Source organism: Carassius gibelio, chromosome B5, assembly GCF_023724105.1.
Source record: "Carassius gibelio isolate Cgi1373 ecotype wild population from Czech Republic chromosome B5, carGib1.2-hapl.c, whole genome shotgun sequence".
In the NCBI taxonomy this organism is placed as follows: Eukaryota; Metazoa; Chordata; class Actinopteri; order Cypriniformes; family Cyprinidae; genus Carassius; species Carassius gibelio.
The window spans coordinates 9,048,800-9,071,200 of record NC_068400.1 but is presented as its reverse complement, the minus strand read 5'-3'; the positions used below and the strand labels follow the sequence as shown (position 1 = coordinate 9,071,200).

General features: G+C 33.6%; 3 protein-coding genes across 4 annotated transcripts; 2 read left to right on the top strand and 1 right to left on the bottom strand.

The window, feature by feature from the left end:
- Positions 1-3,700: 3,700 nt before the first annotated feature.
- On the top strand, positions 3,701-5,256 carry sat1a.2 (spermidine/spermine N1-acetyltransferase 1a, duplicate 2). The gene is made up of 6 exons (XM_052556908.1): positions 3,701-3,944; positions 4,037-4,088; positions 4,192-4,275; positions 4,500-4,601; positions 4,809-4,849; positions 4,972-5,256. The coding sequence occupies exons 1-6, from the start codon at positions 3,879-3,881 to the stop codon at positions 5,137-5,139; spliced, it is 513 nt and encodes a 170-aa protein (XP_052412868.1). The 5' UTR covers positions 3,701-3,878; the 3' UTR covers positions 5,140-5,256.
- Positions 5,257-5,677: 421 nt separating this feature from the next.
- apooa (apolipoprotein O, a) lies at positions 5,678-15,754 on the bottom strand. Of its 2 annotated transcripts, XM_052556906.1 has the most exons (10): positions 15,654-15,754; positions 14,134-14,259; positions 12,878-12,997; positions 11,260-11,292; positions 8,910-8,964; positions 8,729-8,824; positions 7,801-7,892; positions 6,388-6,474; positions 6,164-6,205; positions 5,678-5,866 (listed from the first exon to the last, which is right to left on the bottom strand). In XM_052556906.1, exons 1-9 carry the CDS (start codon positions 15,660-15,662, stop codon positions 6,164-6,166), a joined length of 660 nt encoding a protein of 219 aa, XP_052412866.1. In that variant the 5' UTR covers positions 15,663-15,754; the 3' UTR covers positions 5,678-5,866. The 2 variants fall into 2 exon arrangements, with proteins under 2 accessions (XP_052412866.1, XP_052412867.1); XM_052556907.1 differs by lacking the exon at positions 11,260-11,292.
- A 927-nt stretch (positions 15,755-16,681) lies between these two features.
- cb5hxorf58 (chromosome B5 CXorf58 homolog) lies at positions 16,682-21,632 on the top strand. Its single transcript, XM_052557473.1, has 7 exons — positions 16,682-16,785; positions 17,560-17,654; positions 17,809-17,914; positions 18,819-18,941; positions 19,015-19,214; positions 20,191-20,281; positions 20,922-21,632. The coding sequence occupies exons 1-7, from the start codon at positions 16,762-16,764 to the stop codon at positions 21,129-21,131; spliced, it is 849 nt and encodes a 282-aa protein (XP_052413433.1). The 5' UTR covers positions 16,682-16,761; the 3' UTR covers positions 21,132-21,632.
- Positions 21,633-22,401: the final 769 nt, after the last annotated feature.

Genomic DNA, 22,401 nt, shown 5'->3' with positions numbered 1-22,401 from the left:
GCCTCAGTCCATTCCTTGTGAAGTTCACTCAAATTCTTAAATCGATTTTGCTTGACGATCCTCATAAGGCTTCTCTCAGATTGTTGTGCATCTTTTTCTTCCACATTTTTTCCAATTAAAAGAACCAAAGACTTCAACTACTTCAGTCTATGTGCACTGAATTTCTTTAATACATGAGTTTCACAATTTGTGAAGCTGAAGTATTGAAATAAATGAACTTTTCCTCATCATTGTAATTTAGTTATTGAGATGCATCTGTAGTTTACCTCCCTCCAGCCCCTGTCTGTTTTATTAGAGGTGTTTGCTCATATTTGAATTTAACCAAATGTCTAACAGTATTAAAGTTGTCCTAAAAACACTGCTCGGGTCCAGCTGTATTGCAGTCTGTTGTTTTTTGGCGTGTGAAGTTGGCGTGCAATGCTCTCTGAGAGATTCCTGAGACATTCCTGGGAACAGATCCAAAACTGAATGACAATTACATACTTATTTGTAAAGGCCTGTCCTTTATTGCATGTGCTGCTGCTGTGATTGTTCTGTTTCATTAAACACTGTAATTCAAAGAGATATTTTATCTTAGAGAGTCATAAGTGATGCAGGTTTTCTTTCGTGAATGTTGAAGTTTGTTTTTCTGGACTAAAGGAAACACAAATCTGAAAAAACATAACAATGCCTTCCTGCCCGGTGACCTCTAAAGACATCCGTACGCCTTAAGATGTTTATTACAACTTTTTCAATAGGTCGATACCTTATTTTCCAGCTATAAGAAAAATGCATAAGTGCTTTTGTTGGGTGGAGGGTGCTGGAAATGACTCAATATCAATGTCGTCAGAGGAAACTTCCTATAAGTCTCCCAGACAAGAATTCCGGCTGGGAGCGGATGTGAATGAGTCAGTGCCGATTATATCCCATTCACAAATACAGTCCGGCTCATGGGCTGAAACTGGAACCAGATAAACACTAGAGATGCTTGCACACATGTTCAGAGATTGTAGTTGTAGCTTGTAGTTTCTTAAACCAGTGAAGCCTGACATTAAATAATAGTTAGAATTTTTATTAATTTAAAATATATTTAAAAAATATTTTAGATTTTAAAATGTTTTACATTTTATATAATTTTTAATACATCAGGCTTTTATAGTAAGAATTAGTGAAAACATTTTTTTTTTACAGAGGCAGATGCTGATATTTATATAATGAAATCTGATGCCTGTGATGTAAATTTCTCTATAACTCTAATATGTCTAAGTGAGATGATATTTTAAAATGCTTTGTTTTGACGATCCAAACATATAATGCAATGCAATCCAATAATGATTAAGATATGTACAAATAATTGTTCCTCAAAAGGCTGATGATCATAATGTAAGTGATTTTCACACTTGATTTTTCGAAGACATGATGTATGATATCTTGATAATCAAGTAAATCTAAGTTGCTGCACACCAGTAAATGTTTATTTTGATATATTACTAATAATATCAAGGGTATTCTTACTTATCAGCAAAGCATCACATTGTATTACTGGCTTTGTGTTTTAAGTTTGCACTGTATACACATTGCATTGCATAAAATATGCATTTTGTACATTACTCAAGAGTAAACATCATGCACATGCACTATTTAAACAATAATGTCTAGACAATTTCTCATGTATCTTCTATTTACATGGTGCATAAAATGTTATTACATTTTTAGAATGATCATACATCTTTAAGGCAAGGTGAATAATATTTTAAGTTATTAAGATTACTATGCCTTAGAAATGTCTATCACTGCACATACAGCAATGATGCGTCAATATCTAATATGGCATTAATCTCCATTATGCTGTGTTTGTCAATAGTTGCTCGTCTAAAGATCTGTTTTACATTTCTAAGGAGACACACTGACAAAAATAGCATCAGCACCATTCAGTAACAGTAAAAGCATCTCCAAATCTAAAAACAAAGCCTCATTGCCACCTTTGTTTAAAAACAAATGACAAATATGGGAATATTATTTTAATATATCCTGTTTTCCCCCAACAATGCATTAGACTTTGAAGTCTACAGTATTTACGTTATATAACAGTTTCCTCCTGCTCTATTCTTGTGAATGAACCAACAGTGTTTGATCTCACACATTCTTTTAAGTTTCCAGAGCTGTTTCTGTAAACGACATGTAAGTTTGCACACTAAATCTGTGAGTAATGAGTAAATGAAAGCAGAATTTTATCTTTGAGTCAGTGAACTATTCATTTGAAAATCTACCTTAGCTGCCAATTGTGAAATCACATGCAAATAAAAATTAAATTAGAGGTAAAAATCTGTGATGTTAGTTTTCTAATTACACTGCAGAGCTAACTATCTGTCATCAGCCTTAATGAGCAGAGCATGACAACATCATAACTAACAGATCACAGGCCTACAATCACACAGATGATTGCATTCGCAAGTACAAGCTAGCACTTTGGTTTGGCCACAGACTTTTGTGCAAGCCATGAAATATGTTGTTCCTGTCCTGGCTTGATAGTATGACACCTAAGAGTGAGCTTTAACCAACAGGAGACTTTATTTCTCTTTGTGCTGCAGGCGAATGACATTCTTCAAACACAACTTCAACAAGTATTATAATGATAACATTAGTGTCTCAGATTACACACTATGCTCTTATTCTATGCACTCAACCGTCCACTGTATGAATAAGGTTATGTTATCATCACTGACATCAAGGTCACCATGTTGTCAACATCAGAGTCTGATAGCTTTTTCCTGTTATTTAAGTACATCATCTGGGAATTGGCATTATCTGGGCAGTGTGTGAACACACTAATACATTATTTATACTAAAAACAGAATAGAATAGTGCATAAGTATGCAAATTGGGGCACACCTAGTATGTGACAATGCGATTGTACTTTGATATGGTCCAAAAGTCTAAAACCACACTGAAAATCTGAGATTAAACTCCAAATTAAACAGATTTCAATATGTGTGTGTGTGTGTGTGTGTATATATATATATATATATATATATATATATATATATATATATATATATATATATTTAGTGTGCGAGACAATATAGTCATTAGATTTTCATGTCAGTTTTTCCATTTAACTTTTAACTCTAATTGTTGTGCATTCAATTGTATTTTATTATAATTAAAATGCATACCTAATATTTAACTATTTATTGAAAATACTCTAATAAATACTGGAACTGTTTGTTAATAAATTGCATCATAATTGCATATAATAACTAGTTATTAATTAATTATTAAATTAATAATTATTTACGGTAATTGTCTTAAATTATTTCATCTTTAATTGTTTATTATTATTTACAATTTATTGATTTATTTATAAATATTGTTAGCAGTTACATTTTTATTTAAATGTATATATTTTCTTAACAATTTATTAACTTAATTAATTATGACATTTTGTGTTCTCTCAAGGGTCAAACAAGAGCTTAATAAAACTACTTTTGTTCTGAAAGTCTGAAATATTCATAAACGGACACAATTCGTGTCTCATATTGCACTGGTAGCCTTGACACAATATCCGACTGTCCTCCTTCTCTGTTCTGGTTCGCACTGGTTATCCTGCTGTAGCCTACTACTGATGTAACCATAGACAGTTAAAGAAAGTAAGCCGGATCTACAGCACTTCCGGTTGCTGACGTCAGAGAGGTGCGCCTATAAATACCGCAGCAGCGCAACTCTCAGACAAAGCGCTTCCTGCGATTTCAGACTTAATGTGATTCCTCGCGGACAGGGTGAGAAACCCGGACTTTCTGCTGAGGGCAGCCCCCTTGGAACCGAATGAAGAAACAAATCTTACTGCTTTTCACATACCGAGGTCTAGTAAGAAAAGGGAAGAAGAGTAAAAGAAGAAAATGGCCAATTTTATATTACGGAAAGCCGAACCCAAGGACGTGTCAGACATATTGCGACTCATAAAGGTACAAACACGACGCGAATAAACAATTATTCGTCGACGATTTTTATATTTTGATGTTTGGGAGATAATGTACTCTTATTTAATTAATTCTAGGAACTTGCGAAGTTTGAGGAAATGGAGGAACAGGTCGTCCTGACCGAGAAAGGTAACGTTATAGCCGTTATTCGGTCTTCGAATCCAAACCCTGTGCTTTCCGTGTAACGTTACCCTATAATCTATTATACTATGATTGTTTGTTTGTTTCTCAGAGCTGCTCGAGGACGGTTTCGGAGATCATCCGTTTTATCACTGCGTCGTCGCTGAAGTACCGAAAGATAAACAGTCCGTTGAAGGCAAGCCAAACTCAATGTTATCTTTCTTACAAAAACAACCGTTTGTGTCATGGATACGGTATTGTTACAGTTAACGATGCGTTTGTGATGGAAAGTTACAGTTTATCGCTCTGCGTCATCTGTTAGTGATGACGTCAGATCCGCTGAATCAGAATCCTGTAATTTTCCCTATCATTTTTTTTTTTGTGTGTACTAACCATCCTCGTGTATGATTTCCACTTCAGGTTATACAGTAGTTGGCTTTGCCATGTACTACTTCACCTATGACCCCTGGATTGGGAAGCTGCTTTATCTGGAGGACTTCTATGTGATGACGGAGTTCAGAGGTCTGAAGCGTTTCCGCTTAACATGTGTTTTAATTATAGTAACCATTTGTATGAATAATTATGCTGATTTTAATAAAAACTTTTTTTTTATAGTAATAGCACTATAAATCATGCTATTACTTGTACAAATGGAAAATATAATTTATATATTTCTCATAAATAGAGTTATTCCAGTTTAAATAACTTGGATTCTTTGCTTTCTTTCAGGTTATGGGATTGGCTCTGAAATCCTGAAGATGCTGAGTGAGGTACTTATAAATCATTACAAAATTTATGGCCATTTAAAGAAATTTTAATTGAGTTGTTATATAAGCTACTCTAGGCATACCCTGTGACACACACTTGACTCTTATTTTGTCATTGTCTGCAGACGGCAGTGAAGACTCGATGCAGCGGCATGCACTTCATCGTGGCCGAGTGGAACACGTCATCCATAGAGTTCTACAAGCGACGCGGAGCGGCTGATCTCTCGCACGAGGAGGGATGGCGTCTGTACGAGATCGACAAGTGCAACCTAATCAAGATGTCATCCAAGTAGACGCAAGTGCGGGAGGAAACGCTCCTAAGAGGAGGATCATGATTGCAACTGTTGATGTGTAATCTATGGATTACACCTAAAATGTATCTGTTAATAAATATTTTACTCCGAGAAACGTATCCTGTTTCTATCACTTTGTTAACCCTGTTCTCCTCTAGTAAAGAGACACTACCTTGGGATTTTGTCTTTGAAATATTTCATTATTTGGCTTTTTTTTTTTTTTTTGTTGAAGTTAAACTTAATTATATTGATAATGTGAGACCATAATCTCATTCAGGAAGCGATTTAATTGCGTTCTGCTGTTTGGAAACAACCAGATATCTAGGCTAAACTAGTTCAAAGGTTGCTAAACCGCAGCAGTTGCAGTTTCTTTTAAGAGTTTACACCGAAAGGGGAAGTTCAGACTGAGAAACTGCTGACATGTTAACCCTAAACCTAAATGAAGTTTACGTTTCCTCCTCGCACCTTACATGGTGTATACATACAATATATAATTGCATAAATCTATACAACATTCAGAAATCATACCACCATCACATTTACTTTTGGTACACTGTGTTTTTAATACAATTGCAGTAGTTTCTCAAACTCAGACCTTTCCAGTCAGGCCACTAGCTCCTGTCTGATACTGAAAGAGGAAGTGGCTAGTGCAAAAGCAGATCATGAATGTGAGCGAACGATGGAGATCATGCATCACAAGCTCACTGTCTGCGAGACGATGATGCATCTGTAAACAAACCGCACAGAAAACCACAGTCATGATGACTTCTGAGAAAAACCATGAGTGCTGTGAACAGAGCATATTTAATTAATCTGTAAAACACAGACCTTCGTGCCATCACATTAGAATGGAAACTATTAAAACAACTGGTATTTTAAATAAAGTATATTGTAAATCATTTAAAATATATTTTATTAAAGATGCCACTTGGTTTAATATTTTACAATCTAACGCAAATAAAGTTTTCCAGTAAAACAATTGTATGCTTCTTAAATGTATGCATCTGTGTTTGATATTTTGTACCTAAGCTTTGGTCTCCCCGCTTGAACTCTTTTCTGCTTGATCCTGTTAAAACACAAAATTAGCAGTACTCAAATGCTTTCTGTAGGTCAAACACTAGAGGCTGTGGGTTTGATTGCTAAGAGAAGCAAAAAATATGAAAACCTTGAATGTAATGAAATGGCTTTGGATAAAAGCATCGGGCAAATGCATGAATGTAAAGTCCGTGTGAGAAGAGCCAGACTCACTTTCTTTGAGGCAGGTTTGTTCTTGATGAGTTTCTCCACAGTAACATAAGCCTGAAGCGCCCAGTCGTACACGGCGTCTCCTGTGTCCTGTTGTGTGGGGAGATTAGAAAAGGTCACTTCAGTGAAGCGCAACGTTCACACGTTCACATACACTGAGATTTGATTATTTGCTGGAAGCACATGTTTTTTTTTCAGTGTGTTTCTACTGCTGAAGGCCCTTGTGTTATTGGTGGCTTACACAACTGTTCCTAGCGTTTGGAAATCTGGTCTGGAGATATAATGCACTGCCAGTACAAATTATGAAGTTAAAATACAAGTCAATATTTTGCATGATATATATATATATATATATATATATATATATATATATATACACACACACACACACACACACACACACATGGCTGAAAAAAGTTTATTTTTACATAACCATCAGAAATTCAGCTTTGCATCACAAAAATAAATTATATTTTAACGGATATTAAAATAAAAAACATTATTTTATACTGTAATACAATTACTGTTTTTTTTCTGTATTTTTGATCATTTAACATGCAGCCTTGATGACCATAAGAGACTTCTTTATATATATATATATATATATATATATATATATATATATACGCACCTTTTTTTTAAACAACTCTTTCTTGCAGTAATTATGCTTAAACAAAGATTTTTATTCTTCATGTTTTAAGCATAAACAAAAAAAGACTCAAAAAGAATGTGAAAAAAAAGTTTTTATTAAAAAGAATGGATGGATATTGTATGCTAAGTCCTGATTTAACGATATCTACATATTTCTACTGCAAAATTACAAAGATACTGAGAAAGAAAATCACTTTTTGCAGTGTATGAGATACTGTTAATGAAAGCAGACAAAATGCAGAAAGTAGTGATTTCACTGTTGGTTCGTCTGCTATAATTAATACCGCTCATACAGCGTTGTCAATTGACCGGTCTAACCTTGACACCTTGAATTTGAACTCGGCTCAAATCAAATGTAAAGCTAATTTGGGGCTGTTTTATAGTTTAATCAGTGCCTCCCGCTGGTCTTTCGCAGCATTTCCATCAGCGGATCTGACAGGATGGGCCCTGCAGAGAGATTTGGATCTTAAAATCGCTCACAGCGTTTCAGCAGGACGTGTGCGAGGCGAGAGATAGAGAGATATTCACAACGCTTTCCACTGCAAAGTCTATATCGGTTACAATCCAAACAGACAAACGGCTGATATTAGACACAGTGTTGATGTGCCTGGGAGTTGTTAGGAAAGTGTTTCATCTGCTGTTTTTAACTGGTGGAAAGTTATAGATCGTAACCTCGCCTCGCCTTTTCCTCCTCTCGTTTCCAGGCCTGATAACAGCTCACAACCCTTGAGCCAATAAAAACACAAGACACACAGACTCTCGTACCTTTGCGACGGTCACGGCCTCTCGAGGATAATACATGGACGCAGACACAGCCATCAGACCAGTCGGGTAGATCAGTTTCTTCAGCCTGGAGCCTTGAAATGACAGGATTACACTAAAAATCACACTACTGTTCAAAGGTTTCATTCTCAATAGGACACATTCGGTTCATGAAAAGTGACGTTTATAATTTCTGTTTCAAATAAACACTGTTCTTTTAAACATTACTGAGTTTTCACTAAAATATATGAAGCGGCACAACTGTTTCTTGAGCAGTTAATCGTCATGTTAGAATGATTTCTGAAGGATCGTGTGACTGATGCATGTGTTATGATGCTGAAAATTCAGCTTTGTATCAAAGGAATAAATTACATTTTAATATATATTCACATAGGAAAAAGTATTTTTAAATAGTAATATAATTTAAAAATTTTACTGTATGTTTGATCAAATAAATGCAGCCCAAGCGTGCAAAAAAACGTTTTTCCGGAAAATATTAAAAAAATGTTACTGAATGGTTTTGTATCTGAAATATCAGTGAGTGCAGTAAAGCAAATGAATAGTATTCAGGATTTGGGAGAGATAGAAATACATATTTACATTAAAAGGAAAATGACTTAGGATATCAATCATTGTTTTCTGGAAAACGTATGAAAATTAAGTGTTTTTGCTTAAAAGAAGAAAAAATATCTGCCAACAAGGTCAGAAAAATAATCTTGTTTTACCCCTGAAATTAAGTGAAATTTTCTGATTCCACTGACAGATTTCTTTCTTATTTTAAGCATGAACTCCCTATTTAATTTATCACAAAACAAGACTTAATATCTTAAGTCATTCTGCATCTTGAGTAAACTTTTTTTAGATATTTGTAATGATTTTATTTTTATTTTTAAATGCAGTCTCCAAAAGGAATCATTAAATCTTTAACTACCTCTTCCAAGGAAAAGGCCCAGGATCCCGGCAAATCCGATGACTCCGGCTCTGGGGTAAAACTCAGGCGGAGGGTTCTTCAAGTAGGCATAACTGTCTAGATGACAGTGCAAAGATCCACTTTATGACTGAAAAAGTCCAGTATGAGAGCATGTTTCATGTGTTCATGTTCGTTTGCTTACTCTGTCCGAACTGTACAGTGCTGTCAACCTTGGGCTTCACCGTCCCATAGACGCCCTGAGAGTCAGTGCAAAACAATATTACTTATAAGCATCTCTAGTTAAACTTTATAGTCAGTATTACATGCTAAATGGTGAGCAAAGACTTAAATTCAGTGTAGAGTGTAGGAAAACAAGCTGCAAGCATTAAGGAATATTTTCATTGCATGGAAAAGATCAGACCATATATCTGATTTAGTTTCATAACTGTCTCGAAAATCTCTTTTTTGGCTGAACTATTTCTCTGAACCCTTTGTGAACTTTTGCACAGACCAAAGGTTTATAAGTGTACTTTAAGGCATCTAGGTTATATTTTGATAATTGATAAATGCACCTCCTTGGCAAATCTTTATCAGTAGCCATAAACAACTAATGCATGACTGACAGAGATATAACTGTCTATATCTTGGCAATCAGATCGTCTGCGGTATGTGACCTAAGGTAGAACAGAATATATCTGATATAGAGCAGAATCTGATGAATTTGCAAAAAGTGAAGAACTTGAGCAAGAAAGATTTAAAGCTGTGCCAGAAAAACCAAATATGCAAAAACAATTAATTAAAAAAAATATATATATATTTTAATCAATTAATTAATTTTCTTTCTTAAATAAATATCTTGATTTAATAATTGTATATAATAAATGATTCAAAATAATAACTAATACTACAATAGTTTGGAAATAATACTATATTTATTAAATATGATCTAATTGCTTAATCTTTTAAGCAAATAACATTTCTACCATGTAAATGTGCGATCTCTGTGGCTTCACCAGATGGGACAGCAATAATAATGACTGTTTTCAGACAGGTCCAAACACTCCGCCCGTCTGCTATTGGTCGGATGGACAAAGTCCCGCCCCTAACTCACACCACTCTATGAGGTTAACGTGTTGACACATTTCATAAAAACACTGCAGAATTTCGCTTCTTGTTTTTTTTTTTAAAGGCTGTTCTGCTTTCAGATGTGGGTCAGTGTGTCCTGCCTCCTCATGTGGGTTATGACAAATAAAATCATTTTTCCACTTTGTGTTTGTGTTGCAAATGATCTTGAACTTGCGCACAAATGAGTGGTCTCCCAAATCCATTTCGAACAGGGAGCTGAAAGAACAGCTTACTTTCTACGTCAAAGGCCACGGTTTTTAAAAAAAATGAGTGTTGACGTGGACTTAAGCATAAATGGCTGCCCACTGCTCCGGGTGTGTGCTCACAGTGTGTGTGTGTGTGTTCACTGCTCTGTGTGTGGAAATTTCGGATGGGTTAAATGCAGAGCACAAATTCTGAGTATGGGTCACCATACTTGGCTGAATGTCACTTCACTCACTCACTTCTTCACTTCTTCTTCAAACTATATATAAATATTTTAAAAAGCTAATAAAATGACAGAAATTAAACTATTAAAACACATTCAAATGAAAAAAAAAATTATATATATATATATATATATATATATATATATATATATATATATATAAAACTAATAAAAAATAAATGATTAAATATTAATCATTAAATAATTCTTTACCTCTGGTTCATTTGGTTTATTTCAGTGTTAATTTTAGGAAAATGTTTCAAACGAGCTGTCGACTATTAAATTGAACTGCAGAAACCCAACAACAATGTACAAAATGATTAACATGGCATTATATGCTGAGAAGGAAAACTGAACATTTTGTAAATGCATGATTTAAAATCCTCCCGAGCGACAGCTGCACTGACTGGAGCGAGACTTTGTCTGACCAATGGCCAAAGCAAAACCTGTTTGAACAGTCGCCAGTGCACTTCAGTTTGGTAATGCAAATATGTGACCCTGGACCACAAAACCAGTCGTAACGGTCCAATTTTCAAGATGAGATTTATACATCATCTGAAAGCTGACACTGACAACATTTGGCCAAGATACAACTGTTTGAAAATCTGGAATCAGAGGGAGCAAAAAAAAAAATCACAAATTTGAGAAAATCTCCTTTAAAGTTGTCCAAATTAAGTTCTTAGCAATGCATGTTACAAATCAATAATTAGGGTTTGATATATTTACGGTAGGAAAGTTACAAAATCTCTTTACTTAATATCCTAATGATTTTTGGGATAAAAGAAAAATCGATAGTTTTGTCCAATGCAATGTATTGTTGGCTATTGCTACAAATATACCCCAGAGACTTCAGACTGCTTTTGTGCTGCAGGGACAAGATAGTGACATAGTAAGGCAGAGCAGAAATCAGTTCTATACTCAAGCAAACAGCGTGAGAGCAGAGAGCAGCGTGGGTAAAGATGATGATGATGATGATGTGTGTGTGTGTGTGTGTGGGTACCTGTGCTGTCTGTTTGGCCGAGCTGGCCGTTTGCTGGACCGGATCAGACCAGCAGCAGACGGCACATTAAGATGAAGAGGAGCCAAATCATCACAACATCATCATCAGTGAAGGTCAAACGATGATAAATCACAGTGAAAAGAGTCACAGATCACAGGAAAGAGCTGCATTCCATAAACATTTCAGTAATGCTTCTCTCTAAACTTTATAAAGCTCAACTTATTCACCTACTGACAACATCTGTGACATGCTGACGACTAGCAAGAATACAAGGTAAAACGCATGATGCATTCTAAAGCTATCCATACAGTACATTCTAATGCATTATATCTTTTCATAAATGATGCATTATAAAATGTAAAGGTCTTCGTGTCTTTTAATGCACTGGACTTTCTAAAGGTGTAACAATGAAAAGAGAAGCGTTGTGTTATAATGCATTATGAATATATCATGAATACTTGTAACCACACTTATATGGTGCATTACAAGGCATAATTCATGCATTATTTAAATTTTAGTTTTAACTTTTATAATGCATTTTATATATAAAGGCTTTAAATTAAATTTTACTGAAAATTTTCAATTTGTAAAAACAAACATAAATCGTGTTTAGAGTAATGGGCTTAAAATAAGAACAGCTTCTATTGTTGTTAAAAACCTCTCTCTTCATGTAAAGGTGAATGTTATTGGATTCATTACTGTACACATGATTTCTGCTTGTTTTTACAGACTGAACGACTTTTTGTTATTCTTCTGTGGTAATCGACAGCATGTGTCGTACAGATGCTGGTGATCCGTTTTTTCCTTTTTTTAAGGTCTGTTTGTTTGTAAAATAATGTGAGCAGCTCTGTGTTTGACACAGCTTTTAAAGAGAAAAGAAAAGAAGAGAATAAAACTGTTTAAATGCAGAAAAACAATAAAATCTCACAGAATGCAGCTCTAATTTATACCAAAGCAAACCAACTAAATATGAAGTGTCAAGTGTTTGGAAATATGAAAGTAGTAGCCCAGACGGACAAATGATTAGTCATTTAGATTCAATTCTGCATTTGTTTGTTTGTTTATTTAAACTAATATTAAAATCCATTATTATTTTACATGGGTCAATCTCACAAAACATATCTGTATTAACTTTTATCCAAAAAGCCAAGGAAGAAATGATACAGCAATTGTATAGAAAAATAACATTTTTTTTTTTTTTGCATTGTGCCACTACATATTCCTTCAAAATCACTTTAATAAAATATCATAATATTAAAATAAAACATTAACAAAGGAATAAAAAAAAACTATGATAATGATCATATATAAAAATGTATTTTTTGTGATGATTTTGTGAGAGATCCTGGCTGACAGCTGTTGTAAAGGATTGAATTATTCAAGTGAGCAAAAGTTAGTGGCTGTAGAGTGTAATTAAAAAACTGAGATCACATTCTGTCCTAAAATGAAGAAATGGAGGAATAGAAAAGCCATGCTGAGCAAATAAGCCACCAAGCTGCATTTACTGCATTCTCATGCGGCTGATTAACACAGAAATGGAAGTACTAGTACAAGAACTAGTGCTGAACCAGTCGAGCTTGTTAAAAGTGTTAAAAGTGCTGCGTTCTTGAGCTGTTACCTGGCACCAGCTGCTGTAGGGCTCTGCCAGCGCTCTCAGTCTGGCCACGCTCTCCTCCACCTGTCCTCTCTCAGACTCCACGTGCTCGTACTTCTGCTGCGCCGTCGTGTAGAGAGACAGCTACCAGAGCAACAGAGGCAAAGTTAAATGACCATCCTCGCTGGGAACACACTTCATTCAGGTTCTGTTGAACACAGTCTATAAACCAGTGAAGACTTAGTTAAACTCAGGCTCAGCTGAACACATTTCCCTCTGAAGTCCAAAAAAAGAATGTGAAATTATATTTTGCATAAAAATAAAAAATAAACTACACCTACTTGTTCATTTTTCATTACAAATAAGCATTTTTGTATGTTTACTGTAATGCATACAGATATTTTAAGATTAGTTTTTTTTTATTATTTGAAATTAAACTTTTGAGTTTAATGTTTAAATGTTATTTGGCTCAATAGAATTATTACTCAAGAATTTTCTTTTTTTTTTTTTTTAGTTCAACTGCAATTTATTTTTAATACTGTAATTCAAAACTACTTTAAATTGGTAATTCTTATGAAACTTGTCTAATCTGCATCACATTTCATCCCAAAAACATAAGAGTAAACATAGTAGGATCATATATATATACTTTTATTTGGCCAATTTGGCATTATTCTCAATGGGTTTGAGGCTTAAAACTTAAAGAAATAAAGTAGAAATGTTGACTTGGCAACCAAATGAAAATACATTTAAAAATAGATACTAAAATGACTAACACCGAAAAATATATAGAATTTAAAAAAAAAAAAAAAAAACTAAAACTAGAAATATCAAAATAAAAGATTATAATAATATATAAATAATATAAAAATAACATTGAGTGTAAAAAAATGTTTAATGTTATTATTTTTTGCTATTTTAACATTTTCAGGACTCTAACCAGCATGTATATATTTTTATTTATTTTTTTATTTTGGCATTGCCAACAGGCAAGATTCTATTATTTTTCTAATATTAAAAAGTTATATAAAGGTTCATTTTGTCCAAGAAAAAAACAAATTCCCTCACATATTATGTAATGTTTTAAATGACTCTCATAACAGAGTGTTAAATATGCATCAATTATAATCAAATAATAATATTGTTTTTCTCAATGCTGGTTCTCATTCTCACTAGATTAGATTCGTATTGTTTTCTTGTCTGATTTTCTTTATGTTAAATGCATTGTGTAGTGTTTCAGTTGGTGTTGGGGTCAGAATGTGTGTGTGATGTGAGATGACCTCATCTACACTCAGAGTCGCGCCAGGTTTGTCATCATCAGCGGAGACGGAGGCCGAGGCCGAGGCCGCCAGCACAGAGGCAGAAATCAATCCCAGAGTGCCAGAGACTCCTGCGACCACTCCGACCTATCAGAGCCACAGAAACACAGAGCACGGATGAACCGGTCCAAACACCGCAGAAGACCTGAAGACAGCTCGGGTTTGTGCTCACTGTCAACACACCGAACACTTTCGGTTTAAGCGAGAATAACACACAGCATATTTCCTCAAGCTGCCCACACACAGCTGCTCTGAGGACAGTCAAGGTCCCTCGCTTTCTCATAGAGCTGAACTGTGAGGGATTCAATGAGGAACAGTCACACAATATCAGACATTGGAGGTCAAATCATTTTAGTGTTGAGGTCAAAGGTCAAAGACACACGTGTCACAAGTTTTTCATTTGACTGATATTCACTTCTATTTGCATATGAGAAATTGATAACGTTTCAGTTTATACATTTCCCCCGGTCATGTAACAATTTGTGACTATTAAATATTGTTTTTGATAATAGAAATAGTTAAAATATTAAATTGTATCTGTATAAAATATATAGATAAAATATAAGAATTTGCTGAAAATCTGAAAAAAAGTGTGAAATGTTGCAAGTTTAAAATAAATAAAATAACTAAAAACCTAAGAGCCTAAAAACAAGGCAAATAATAATAAAATGACAAAAGAATACATAAAATTAAAACTGAAAATATAAAAATAAAAACTATCAATACATAAATAACATGTATAATTTAAATAAATTATAATAATAAAAAGCATTTAGTGTAATAAAATTTATTGCAGCACAAGTGTTGCCACCAGAAAATATTATAATATTTATGAAAAGCTATTATTTTAGTTCATTTATATTTAATATTTCTACTTACATTATTGAGTGAAATCAGCATTAGAGCAGAACAGTTTCAGTGTCTTTGGGATTTAACGGTTTTGTCGCCGTCTAGCGGCCACATGTGGACCAGCGCACTCTTATCAAACGGGATAACACATTTTTATAATAATCAAATGTAAGGTTAGTAACAGTCGATGTATAAACTTTAATTTCATCTTATACTTTGAGCATTGACGGTGGCAAAGTCAATAAAGCCAAAAGACACTTTGACTTTTACTATCGGTATAACGATCTTATTGAACATTACAAATCGCGCCGATAAATTTAGATTTTTACACACTGAACTCAGTCTATAGAAAAAGAGCAGTCTAAAATTGTATAAAGAATAACAAGTTTATGTTAACAAGTAAAACTGTTTATTATATTTTTAATATTCTTCAGTGTCCTTGTATTTCCTGCTCTCAAATGCCTCTTTAAAGATGAAAAATATATAGTAATCTTTATAATAAATCCCCAGAAGTGAAATCTTTGTACATGTGTATTTAAGACGCGGGACTGAATGTGATGTCAGTGAGTCATCGAGAGAAATAAACAGAAGAACACAAACTGAACGACTCGACTCAAGTTTATAACTCTCACCTTGTACATGCTGCGCTCGTCTTCTTCTTCTTCTTCTTCTTCTTCTGTTTTCCATTGAGCCGCGATCAGACTTTCATCCGCGGAGCGCCATCTAGAGCTCATCAGGCTCACTACACCCTCTTGAAATTAACATTTAATACTGAAGGTTGTCAATGTTTATTCCGAATAATCATTTAGCAATAGGATAGAAGTAGTTATTTATTTATTTAACATTTTATGCAAGCTATGTGTATTCATTGATTTATTTTATTCAGAACAGGGTTATTGAAGTTGAATAAAATTAAAAACATTAAAAAATGTGTTACTTGAAAAACAATAAAATGTTTTTTATTTAAAAACAAAATGTATTATTTTAAATCAATTTAACTGTTGACAGTTTTAGTTTGTTAAAGTTGTTAAGGCATCTTGTGTCTAAATAAAATACATTGAATAAATACATACACAATTCACAAGCCAACATCACATCTTACATCCCATCAGTTTTACTCAAGAGTCATTTAATTAATTTTTATTAATTTATTTTGTAGAATATAAAATTCAATCAGTTTTCGTCATTCAAGTGTTTTCCCGCCATCTAGTGTTTATGAAGCGTATTACAGTCAAAACTTGTTTGACTTATGGACTGTAATCAATCAATATTAGTAATATTAATAGTACATATTAGTTATAAAATTACTAACTGATATTTTGGACTTTAATGGTTCTATATTACTTAGTTTGTAAGAAGGAAAGCTTTAAGGCTGGAAATGTATTTTATTATTATCCGCTCTTGGCTGATACTTTCACTGGTGTCCTAGCAACGGCTTCAGGCGCGTGCACTGGCCTGACAACACACATCACGCGCAGCTCGTGTTGACAAACACTACAGAACGCAATCATAAAAACACCTCGGTGTTAATCAGGGTGTGTGTGTGTGTGTGTGTGTGTGTGTGCTTGTTATGGAGGAGAGGTGAGTGCCATCTGATACTTTATACACTTTGCAAACGAAATTATCATTTGTAATGTTCAGAATGATTGTTTATGATTCAGATTGGAGAACTATGAGAACTGTGCCAGAAGAATTCAGGCTTTCTGGAGATGTTTTAGGGACAGAAGGCTCTTCAGACTCATGATGAACACTGTACGCTCAGCTGTGAGTTTCTTACAACTCTACAGCAGAACCTTGAGTGTGAATTATTACAATGTTATTACATTATTATATCTCACAAATGATTCAAAAAGAGAAAAGTAACACACTGAGCTGAACAAAACAGTTTGAAGTAGTGCTGTCAAATGATTAATCACATACAAAATAAAAGCTTTTATTTTATTCATTTATTTACATGTACATATTTATATTGCACATAAATATATGTAGTACATAAGTTTAAAATGAAAAATTTATAAATTTGAATTATAAATAGTTTTTTTTTAAATATTTGTAAAATTTATTTAAACCCAAGAAATTTTTATTTTTATTTTTATTTATTTTTTTACGTGTGAACATCATATAACACATTTAAATAAGAAAATTCCAATATTATATTTATAATAAATGATGATCATTATTATTATCATTATTATTTCTTGACGCTGAAATACATTTTGAAATTTTAAGTTAAAACTAAATATATATTCATTTTCGAAAATATATTTCATTAAGCTTCACTGTTTAAATTTCAATTATAGCATATATTCAGCATATTTAAAACATATTTTGGCCATTTATTTATTGCTGTATGTGAATAATCTTTGTCATGTTTACATCTTCGAATCCTCGTAATTTTGGTCATTTTTACTAGAAATCTTCATCTGTTTTACTGTTAATCAATGCAGTTTATTTATAAGATATGAGGTTGATTGTTCTGCAACATTCCTGTCAGCACTTTCTTTGTACTAAATTTGATCATGTGTGTGTGTGTCTCAGGAACAGTGTCTGGCATCAGCAGTTCTGCGTCAGCTCAGTCCCAGAGAAGCTGAATTGCTGAAAGACCCCAGTCTGAAGTGCAAGATCAGATTCAGGTATGAACTTCATAAATACATCATCAAGCAGCATCATAAGGTGGACCAGAAGCTGTCTTATGCAACAATTCTTAACCCACTCAGAAAAAGATTTACTGGAACAAAACATGTGACAGCTAGCCGGTGTCTCCCTGATATCTAAACTTCTGTTCAGGTTTGCAGGTCCTCAGTTTCCACCTTCACTTGTCTTCAAGATTGTCCACATTGGAGGAGGAGGACACTATATGTCTGGCAAAAAAGTCTTTTCTGCCTCCAATCAGGTCCTGAATGCTGGTTCAGTGTTATTTCAGAATCACTGCAATAATAGATTTTTTTTAATTAATATTTTTAAAGTTCAAAAGTTTAGTCATTTTGTTGTGTTTTTATCATTTCTCTTTCTTTTTTTTTTTTTTTTACATATTTCTGGCTTTTATTTATTTTTTATATTTATTTCAATTTTAGTTTTAGTTATTTATCAAGTTAAGCTAAATTAAAATGTTAAATGTTGCCCTGGGAACATGTTTAAATAATAATAATAAAAAAAGTATATTTACTTATTTAACATTTTATTCGTATTAATTGTATTTTACTTATTTTTATTTTTATTTTACCTATGTAATCCAGTACTGGTCTTGGATCAGGTTTATTCAGATGCATCCTAGTTTCAGTTTTAGTTTAGTTATTTATCAAGTTATTAAAATGAGAAATGCTAGTTTAAATAACAATATTTAAATAGTTATATTAAAATATTGTTATCATTTATTTTACAGATTTTATCTTTTTTTTTCATAATCCAAGACCATTAATTCACCATTTCATTTTTTTTTTTTTTTTTGTATAGCCTATAATCTTTTTATAATCTATAATATTGTTTTGTATAATCTACAGGTGCATCTCAATAAATTAGAATGTTGTGGAAAAGTTCATTTATTTCAGTAATTCAACTCAAATTGTGAAACTTTTGTATTAAATAAATTCAGTGCACACAGACTGAAGTAGTTTAAGTCTTTGGTTCTTTTAATTGTGATGATTTTGTCTCACATTTAAAAAAAAAACCCCTGTGCTGGTCTCATATCAGATCAGATCAGATTATTTTTGCACATCCTAGATTTTGCTGAAATAAAGATTGGTTTACTATGAGAGTAAAATATGCATTAATTGTACTGTGTATGTCTGCGTCAACAGGCCACAGCAGACACCTGCAGAATGATGGGAAACAGAGCATTTATGGATCTCGTGTCAGTGGATGAGTTTCATGGAGCTGCCGTTGATCCACAAGATGTGATTTGCATGAGAGACTATATGAAGGTGGATAAAAAAACACCCTTCAGGCTATATTCACAGGCCAATTCTGTGACGTTCACCCTTTTCTCCCACTCAGTATTCCAGCCACCTGGATGAGCTCCCAGCATGTGTAGGAGGAAGGGAAAACGGATGGAGGTTCCTGTCTCTGAAGGTGCTGTCCCGAGACGTCATGCTCAGAGAGGGTGTGAAGCCAGGAACCAGAGGCATGTTGAAGACTGTATTGCCATATAGACATCTAGCCCGCTCTCATTTTGCTGGACAGCAGATCTCACACAGGTATTCAGTTTCATCTTGTATTATAGTCTCTAACAGCCTGGACCCCAGAAACAAAACCATTGCCAAAGTTAAAGAATAATATAAATAAAAAATGTTCTTAAAGGAATAGTTCACCCAAAAACTGTGGAATTTTACTCATCATCATTCCCAAACTGTAGATGCTTTTGCTTCTTCATCAGAACAGATTTGAAGAAATGTAGCATTGCAAGACTTGCTCACTAATGGATGCTCTGCAGTGAATGGGTGCCGTCAGAATGAGACTCCACAAACAGCTGATAAAAACATCACAGTGATCCACACCACTGCAGTCCTTCAGTTAACATCATGAGAAGACAAAAGCTGTGTGTTTGGACTCTGACGGCACCCATTCACTGCAGAGGATCCATAAGTGAGCAAGTGATGCTGCATTTCTTTAACCTGTTAGATGTCACCCCGTCCCGTATACGGGACGCCTACGTTGACTATACTATATTACAATCAAATTTAATCTAATCTTGACAAACTATATATTGTTGGAAAGGTCTAAGACTCCCAAATATATATTATACCAATATTTTTTGTTAAAAATTATGTAGGAAAAGTAATAGATCAATTTATGAAAAGAGTGCACCCTCAGAAATCTACATTACAAAAGGAGCTTTGACTTTTGTTTAAAAATAAGACTTCCTCATTGCCTTTTTCTCTATCACATTTTAGAAATGATCAGAAGTTATATATCACTTGAAAACATAAAATCTCAAAATTCATCCTTCAAAACCCATGTAAATGGCACATCAAAATCATGTTACAAAATGTTTTCAGTCGAGAAATATAAAAATTTAGGTTTGTATCATGCACATTCAAGTCTATCTTCAAAAACGTGAGTGACAGTTATCAGGTTAAATAAAGAAATAAACTCATCTACATCTTGAATGGGCACATTTTTGGGTGAACTATTCCTTTAACATTATTCTGATGTGTGTTTGTCACATTACAGAGGTTCCCGGGTCTCTACACGACAATCTGCCCGTGCTCAAAACACTGCGGCTCGGAAGAGACGCCTCTACGGCCTGAGCGAGGCTGAAAGAGTATGCTTCATTTTTATAATACAGTAGTTTTTGCATCTTTCTAAAAATATACTCTATGGATTCCCATCACTTTTAATGCCAACTGTGGAAAAAATGTAGAAAAAAAGTATCCTCAGTACAAGGCTAAATAAAGCAAAAGGTTAAAAAAAAGTTACTTTACAAAAAGGTTTCATTTAACATTATTACCTACTTAACATTAATGAAAAAATACTCCTATTGCATTAATGTGTCTTAGTTAACTTCAAGACTAACTGATATATTTAAAAAAAACATTTGTAATATAATATTATTTAATAGACTTGAGATAACATGAACTAACAGTTGTAGTTTTGTCAACTAACATTAAAAAAGAGGAATAAACATTGTAAGTAACAAATAATTTGCTCATTATTAGTTAGTGTTAGTTAATTCATTAACTACTGTTAACACACACACACACACACACACACACACACACACACACACATATATATATATATATATATAATTTCAATTGGTGATGGTTGAGGGGAACACAAGCTACAGTAGGTGACAGAAATGAGATAAAATAGATTAGAAAAATGACCTTGATTAAATTATTGAGATGATGATTTATGTGAATTTGCTCTGGGACCAAATACAGTTTGCTCTCCGATTCCAGATATTAGAGGAAGCGAAGCACATTAACACCCATGACATGAAGAAACAGAATGAGACGACTGAGAAACTGGACATCAAGATAGTTCTGCCATCTGTTGAGACGGAAGATTACAACTCATCCGAGTCTGAATGGGAGGAAGAGGCTGAGAAACTGTGCAACTGGTCAAAACAGCTGAACATAGACGCTTTAGAAACACCTGCATTCAATTAGACGGAGAAATACGATTTCACACCAGGAGATGTACTGATTTAGGTTTGATTTTCAGTAAATACTACAACCTAGTGCATTATTCTGAGATGCTTTAATTGAAAATGTATGTTAACTGTGCATCTAATTTCCAGACTCTCATCTTCTTAGGAACATGCACGTCCGTCAATAATCTGTTCATATTTTTATCTGTTCATATTAGTGTCATATTCGTAAGTCTTTCTGCCTTTCTGTCTCGATTTTTATCTATTTGCATGCATGCATGCACACCTGTATGTATGCATGATCAGAAAACTACTAAACATGAAACAAAAATCCTCATGCAAGGAAAAAAATAATGTTTTCACTAAATATGTGATCAAACTAAAAAAGTTTGTTTTTCAGTTGTGATAATGTATTACTGTGGTGTTCATGTAAATAATTTGTGAGTTTAATATTTTATTTAATACTCTGTGGGCATGAAAATATAGAATGACCCAACCACTGAGCACTTTTAAGGGCCAAAACAACGAAAACCCATTTCAAATGTTAATACTTAAGTAAATAGTTTAAATAGTGAGATTAAAATATGGTTTTGCAGATGAAATTTCTAATAAGAAAATACAACATGCTTGCATGATAAAAAAACAACAACAACAACTATTAAATATGAAACAAAAAAGCCTCTTGCCTGGACCACAAAACCTGTCATAAGTAGCACAATATTTTTGCAGCAATAACTAACAATAGCCTACATTCTATGGGTCAAAATGATAAATTTTTATTTTATTAAAGATCATGTTCCATGAAGATATTTTGTAAATGTCCTACCATACATATCAACACTATATAACTTCCTTTGGACAACTTTAAAGGCGATTTTCTCAATATTTAGATTTTTTTTTGCACCCTCAGATTCCAGATTTTCAAATAGTTGTATCTCACACAAATATTGTCCTCCTAACAAACCATACATCACTGGAAAGATTATTTATCAGATGATGTATAAATCTCAATTTCATAAAACTGACCCTAATGTTATGACTGGTTTTGTGGTCCAGTCACATTTTGATTTAGGTTTAGAGACGGGAGAAAAATGTTTAGAAAAGTAAAGAAAAGAAAAGAACGGTGGAAAAAAAACACCTAGCATGTTTCGTAAAAAATTGCAAGCCTTCGGTTTGGATATTGTGCAGATGAACAGATTGGATTTCCATCGCTAAAATTTGTGCACTAAATATTTTATCTAAGACATGTGGGCATGAAAATGTCGTGCCAACCAGTGGGCGCTTTTAAG